At 43.2% G+C, this 6,967-nt stretch overlaps 1 protein-coding gene across 1 annotated transcript; it reads right to left on the bottom strand.

Moving 5' to 3' along the window:
* Positions 1 to 836: 836 nt before the first annotated feature.
* On the bottom strand, positions 837 to 1,794 carry LOC124653009 (probable non-specific lipid-transfer protein 3). The gene is made up of 2 exons (XM_047192060.1): positions 1,346 to 1,794; positions 837 to 1,188 (listed from the first exon to the last, which is right to left on the bottom strand). Exons 1-2 carry the CDS (start codon positions 1,696 to 1,698, stop codon positions 1,179 to 1,181), a joined length of 363 nt encoding a protein of 120 aa, XP_047048016.1. The 5' UTR covers positions 1,699 to 1,794; the 3' UTR covers positions 837 to 1,178.
* Between the last annotated feature and the right edge of the window lie 5,173 nt (positions 1,795 to 6,967).

Genomic DNA, 6,967 nt, shown 5'->3' with positions numbered 1-6,967 from the left:
CTGGATTCAAGGCCAAGACATAAAAAATAAAGATCCATCAAAACACTTACGTCTGAAGTTTTGAATTGCATTGTCCATTTGGAATTGGAGGTGTCATCCATTAATTATTTTCAGAACTTTTCGGAGCATGAATTGGAGACGAGGATCATGTCTCTGGTACATCTTGTGTGCACACATAGTTGCACTAGATAACTAATATGCCTGAATCAACTTAGAGATAGTTTGTGTGACAGGTGGGACCGAGATTTAACGGGCCTAGCTTGTCCTTGGCTGCGATTTGATATTTAGCTATTATTCAGATTCTTGGATTCCAAATTTACGTGTTTTGAATAACATGTTTTTTCTGTTTTTTTAGATTCCTAGATTTGAAAATAATAACTTGCATATTATTATTATTTGGAATTTTAGATTCCAATTTTTTTTAATAGGATTGCACATGTGACCGTCCTATTTCCAAACGAAGACTTGAAAAAGGGGAAAGCATATTTGGATCATCATTATTATTTGGGGTATACAAAATAAGGCGATTAGTTGATTCTCTCAATTTCCTCAATAATAAGTTTGATGATGTCAATTTTTGTTTGATGTAGCTCAAATTTACAAATTAGTGTTAATTTGAGACACAATTATGTCAGCATTCTGACCCTCGATCGTGTGCATGGCATGGCATGACCACGGCCTGTTACACGAACATTTATGCGCCCCAATTAATACATCATCTCTTGATGTCCGTCCACACGTGTTCGATCGGTGCTCCACACCGATACTTGCTAGCACAAAGTAACTAGATGCGTGCATGCATGTGGATACTGAACAAATGACTACTACAACAAGTCTCACACAATAATAGCTGATTATTAATAATTAATTGCCTGAACAAGTAGGTCAGACAAACTTAACAGGTCACACGTACACATCGATCGGCTAGAGTAGCAACAAGCAGCTGACAGTTGACTCACACAGAGACGTACGCGCATGGGCGCAGTACGCAGGATTGAAAACTAGCATACTGAAAAATATATTTGCACCAAGAGTGGGTGCACGGTAGTGGAACATAAATATACGTGAAGCAAGGCTTTTATTTTATTTCTTCTAGCTGCACCTTAATTATCTCTAGGCACGTACTCCATCGATCAACCTCCACAAGCGCGTGCATGACTTGCACGTAGCTAGGTGACTTAGTGGACCCTGCATTATGAATGAAAACACAACGAGTTCAGAGAAGAAACACATAGAACTACTGTAGTATCATGGAGGTTAAGAACGCTAGTAGTAGTAGTTCTAAAACGTAGCCTTTTGTTAAATCTGCAGCAATCAGATGTCCAATACGGGTATATAAACGTACTTGGCGCAGTCGGTGGAGAGGGCGATGGGGAAGGGCACGCTGACGCCGCACTTGCCGGGCACGCCGGAGACCTTGTTCATGTCGATGGACTTGATGCCGCGGGCGAGAGTCTTGAGGCACTCGCACGCCGTCTTCCGGTCCGGGGTGGAGCGGGCCAGGGCGTTCAGTGAGCGCACGCCGCCGCAGCAGCGCTGGCTCAGCATCTTCTCCCTCCCCGTCGCGTACCCCACGCACGGCGCCAGAGTGGAGTCCACCTGCGAGCAGGTCAGCGCCGACGCCTCGCCGGCGAACAGCATCAGGACTGCTGCCGCCATCACCGCCACCGCCACCGTTGCCTTGCCGCTCAGAGCCATTGGGAGTTCCTCAAGCTAACTAGCTAGCTACCTGGTAAGTGACTAGATTAGATAAGCGGAGCTTGGTGTTGCTGTGAGCTAGTAGGAGAGTGTGATGGTGTGGAAGAGATGGTATGGTTTGCAGGGTATAAATAGGGGGGCGATGCACATGAAGGATTGATTGAGCAATTGATGCCCGTCGCTGCTAGGTCGTTGGCTGCTGGAGTTTATTACTAACATCATCCACCATGTTGCAAGTGCATGTAGCCAGGTACGCTAGGCAGCTAATTGACATGTGTGTTCTTTCGGTTGTGATTTTTCATTCTTTTTAGGTAGTGCTAATTCAGGTGCGAAAACTCTATTTCTGTTTCGTTAACCTCCAAATAACGGAAATTATAACGTAATTTGTTGCATAGGAAAAATTTCATGCTTCAGGATTATTCTTGTGTAATGTGTGACCATCAGCAGATGGAGTCTCGGGATCACTTTTTTTGCAATCTCCGTTTGCTATTCCATGTTTGGCAATATCTATGTCCATCGTGGGTTCCTCCAGATCAAGGCCTTCTGGATTTCCAAGATATCATACTCAGTGTTAAATCAGCCATTGATAAACCTTTATTTATGGAGATTATCATGTTGATCACTTGGCCAATCTCGAATGTGAGGAATGACTTTATCTTTAAGGTTGTGCCTCCAAGCCTCTATAGATGGCCAAAGAAATTCAAAGATTAAATGGCCCTTCGGATCCATAAAGCCAAGCGCAAATCCTATCATGGCTTAGCCACCTGAGTGGAACACTTTAGATAAGTTTTCAGTTGTTGCTCTCAAGCAATTCTTGTAAATAACTCATTTTATTCATTTATAAATAAAAAAGAAAAATATACAGTGGGGAAACCCACTGTTCAGCCTAAAAAAAAATTAATAACGTAAGAACGTCCGGATTTTAGTCTGCTGGAGCGGTAGAGATGGTAGCCGTCCCATTTTTATCTATATAATGGATGACGAAGATCAAAACAAGTTAAAATAAACTTTCACTAGGCACTTTTTGGTTGATCCATGACAGTTGGCTCTTAAAAACGTCTGCTTAATAGTGGTGTCCACTAACAACGCGTCTTTTTTACGAGGAATCGGGTAGCTTTCGCACAACCAGATTTATGGGGAGCGTAGGTCACATGCCCCTTGGCATGCCCCTGGGAAGATGAAAATAGGCCAATTAGTTGCCCAACTCTGTGTTCTGACCAACATGAGTATTAAAGCACCTCTGAGCTAGGTCTGGAAGCTACTACTGAATTGGCCGTTCCACTAGAGTCTGCACCACTATCGCGCGAGGGTTGCACACGTGGGACCAAGGGACGTGTCCTAGCCCTCTCCTTCCCCACAATTAGTTTGGGGGTGAAATTTTGATGACTCCAACATGTTTGCTCATCCTTTTGCTTGCCCATATGCTCTTCTAATAGTGCTATGTTAGTAGTGGCATGATCAACATTTAGCAAGTGCTCTATGCTACCATAGCGGTAGTGCTTAGTACTTTCTAAATGTCTGATTATCTCAGTGATTGTTGCGCGCTAATTGTTTATGAGGCCTACATTTTATTCTGTGCTTTGTACTATGCTTGTTCATAAGTGTGATGATACTTGTCCGATGATTAAACTAGGACAATAAAATCAAGGGATGGAGTAAGCGAACCATGTGCATTGTACTAATATTCATGGTTAGCAATTTACTAGGTTCAGTCACTTTGCCCCTGTGATTTGTGTTTCCAATATAAGTATGAGGCCAACTTGCCAACTTTGATTATATGAGGTCTTGTTTAACAATCGTTTCCTTCTTTGGCAGATGATTATAATTAGGCATCATGTAGACTGACTTGGATAATCATAATTTAGTTTGAGCCGTGTACAAACATAGATGGTGGGTTATGTAAGAGACTCGTGTTTGCCATCATACCATGATTCTCTTTTTGATTTTTCTTCAGACGATGATTAAACTGGGACACTTGTAATCACGGGATGGAGTTTCCGAACCATGTGTATTGTATTAACACTCTGGGTTAGCAATGTAATAGGCTCGCTAACTCCATCCCTGAGATGTGTGTATCTAATGAAACTATGAGGCCTTAAATATATTAATCGTGTTTCTTTTCTATTGCAATGGACGATGATTAAATTCAACGTGTGATCTAAGAATGCTCTTGCAGTACTTAGGGCCGTTCAAAAACACACAAGAATAGCATGATCCTTGATCTTGTAGGCATCTCTTAGCTTGTGGATGCTACTTCCTATGAGGCTACCAATCGAGACACCCAAATTAGGCCAATGATTCAAATGTGTCACCATATTTATTTCCACCCTTGGCTCTATCCAACCATGTACGTTGCGCAAACATTCCTCATTGTGCATAGTCCTTAGTTGGATAGAACCAATTGCAACATTTTCGTGTCATTGCTTGTATGAAGCCTTGTGAATATGTATACTTGGTTGACCAGTCAATTTCATAGAACCAAGCCAGTGATTAGAATGTGTCACAAGTTTTGTGCAGCGAATTATCACATCCAACGTTGTGCATTGCACAGACACTCCTGATTGTGATACTACTTGGTTAGATAGAACAATTCACTGCATTTTAATTTAATTTGGTGTGATTGCTTGTATGAGGCCTTGATTTACAGTGCTTTTTATGTAGGCAATGCACATCGACGCTCCATCTGAGGATCCCGGTGAGGGGTCAAACAAAAGGCCTCGAGGAAGGCCAACCAATGCTGGCCACTTCCATGAGGGGGATGGTCTTGAGCACTTAATGATGGCGGTCTTCCAAAGTACAATGGGCATGTCTGAGATCCCTAAAGGATTCATGCAATGCTTTGGGAAGATCCCTTCAACGATAACCCTAATCACCAACACTAGATGCAATGGGTCGTGAAGACTAAGTGCATTGGTGAGAAATCCGCCCTTGATTGCGGGTGGGCAGGCTTTGTCTTTGCCTATGATCTGAGGTTTGGGAAGTTCCTCACCTTCCACAAGGAGCCTCCATGCATCATTCAAGTGTTTATCTTCGACTACTCTTGTTGTGAGGTAATGCCTAGGTGCCTAGTCCACTAGTAGGGAAAAGGCTATAGGCGCACGACTAATGCAAGCAGGCCACGACCAGCGCACATGACTGCTCTTTTTAGCAGCGGTCCGCGAGGCGGCACGCGAGTGATAAGCTCTTACTGGCAGCGGACCGGCGTGTACGGAACACGACTACTACGTGGGCCCTAGTTTGCATGACGTTGTACTTACAAAGGAGAAACATATGCTCAAACCGAAGGACGATCCAAAATACGCGGTTTTCTCGGTTAAGGTGCCAACGGACTTGGGCTTTGTTGATATATCCCCCGCGGACATGTTCATGTGGTTTGAATACATATTTTACATGTTGCACATGAAATCACTCGATGACTCCCTGGTCTGCCTATATGCTCCCCATCTAGCCCACTTGGTCTCGAAAGAGCAACTCGAGGACATCATGATAGGTGACCCGTACTACGTGCATGAACACCAGCTGATAAGCCATGAGGGCCGTGTAGTCATGATGGAGTACATCGAATATTTCATAGTGAAGAATAAGAAGAGGAAAATCATGCTTCTGCCTTACTTTACTTTCCTAGGTAAAGCTATTTTCTAGCCAACATAACAAGTTTTACTACACTTCCATCATTATTTTGAACCTACATGAACGGTAAATTTGAGAACGATGGTTTCTTTGAATTGTTTTTGCGTAGAGAACACTGCATCCAGCAGTTTCGCCATGTTTCTGGACTCGTCGAAGTTCAACGATCGGAAGAAAGAGTACGTCAAACTCAAGAATATTCTTGATGATGCTATCTGCGGCTTCTCCATGAAGGGAGGCTGCCTCCAGTACACAACTCAAGAGAGAAGGCGTTCAACTACAAAACCGAAGTTACCCGCCTCAAGCAAACGCCTAAATGTATGAGGGATGTGTACTACGTCATCCTTCACATGAAGGACATTGTACGCCAGAATAAAAACCTCATGCCGCTAAATCAACTCAAGGAATGGGGCAAAGACAATGTGAACCGCACTGCCGAAGCTCTCAAAGCTGAGTTCTATGGCATCTAGCAGAGTTTTGGGACAATCATCTACAACGATGTTCTTAGATGCAAAGGGATGTTCCACTGCGGAAATCCAAAATGACAAGACATAGATGATCGCTTAGAACAGCAGGGTGACACCAGGTAATTCAACACGATATGTAGCATTCTCCCATTCAAGGAGAAATCGATCAAGGCAAAATATGTCAAGTGAAGATGCACTCGTGGGGTGTAATAAACTTTATTATGATCTTTGGACTATGATCTACTGGTTTAAATTTATTCCAGACTATGAACTTGTGATGTAAACTTTATTCCTAAACTTATGATGCTTTTGCATTACGAATCATGCATGCTTAGTCATGTTCCTTTGTATTGCGAACATTTTTCTTGTTGTTGCCTAATATTATGTTGCATATTATCTATGGCTTGGCTCATGCATGGCTTTGGCTTATGACACATATATCTTAGAGATGGCGAAGAAGTGGTATGTCGTGTATCAAGGTAGGGTTCCAGGAGTGTATGATGAGTGGGATGACTGAAGAAGGTGAACGGGTTCAAGGACAACAACTACAAAGGGTACAATAGCAAATTTGAAGCGGAATCTAGATACATGAAGCACCTGTTAGGTGAAGAGACGAAGGAGGAACAGAGGAAGAATGGAAGAATACCATCCTAGTCTCCACAATATTGCTTGTGATTATAGTTTTGTTGTATGTGATTCTCATGTGTTAGATGCATGTATCTACATGTATACTAACTTGTGTATTATTGTGATGAACTTGATGTAGTATTTCGTACTTCATCGAGGTTTAATTAATGTGAATGGATTCTGATATGCATACCAGTTTGAATTACTTAAAATGATGGAATAAGCTGGCGCGAAGAAGCATAATTGGAACCTAGCATGAGGTAGTGGTAGCGGGCGGACTGAGAACGTGGCTCTGTACAATGTACCAGCCACGTTCGGGTACACGCGACTAATAAACAAATAGAGGCGGACCCGGTTTGCACGCGACATGTAGTGTGTTACTAGTCGCGTGCCGCTGGGACATGATTACTAGCTTAATAGAAGCGCGCGGACATGGCACGCGACAGCTAACGGGCTTACTAGTCGCGTGTCCCGGTCCTACGCGACTATTAGGTTCTTACCACTGGCGATGTACCGGTCGCGTGCCAGGGCCCGCGACTGATAGTCCA

This window comes from Lolium rigidum, chromosome 5, assembly GCF_022539505.1.
Source record: "Lolium rigidum isolate FL_2022 chromosome 5, APGP_CSIRO_Lrig_0.1, whole genome shotgun sequence".
In the NCBI taxonomy this organism is placed as follows: Eukaryota; Viridiplantae; Streptophyta; class Magnoliopsida; order Poales; family Poaceae; genus Lolium; species Lolium rigidum.
Note: the sequence above shows the minus strand (reverse complement) of the source record. Positions and strands in the feature narration are given on the sequence as shown.

Excerpts from the sequence above, each read along its gene's own strand:
- LOC124653009 (XM_047192060.1), bottom strand. The coding sequence starts at position 1,698 with ATGGCTCTGAGCGGCAAGGCAACGGTGGCGGTGGCGGTGATGGCGGCA.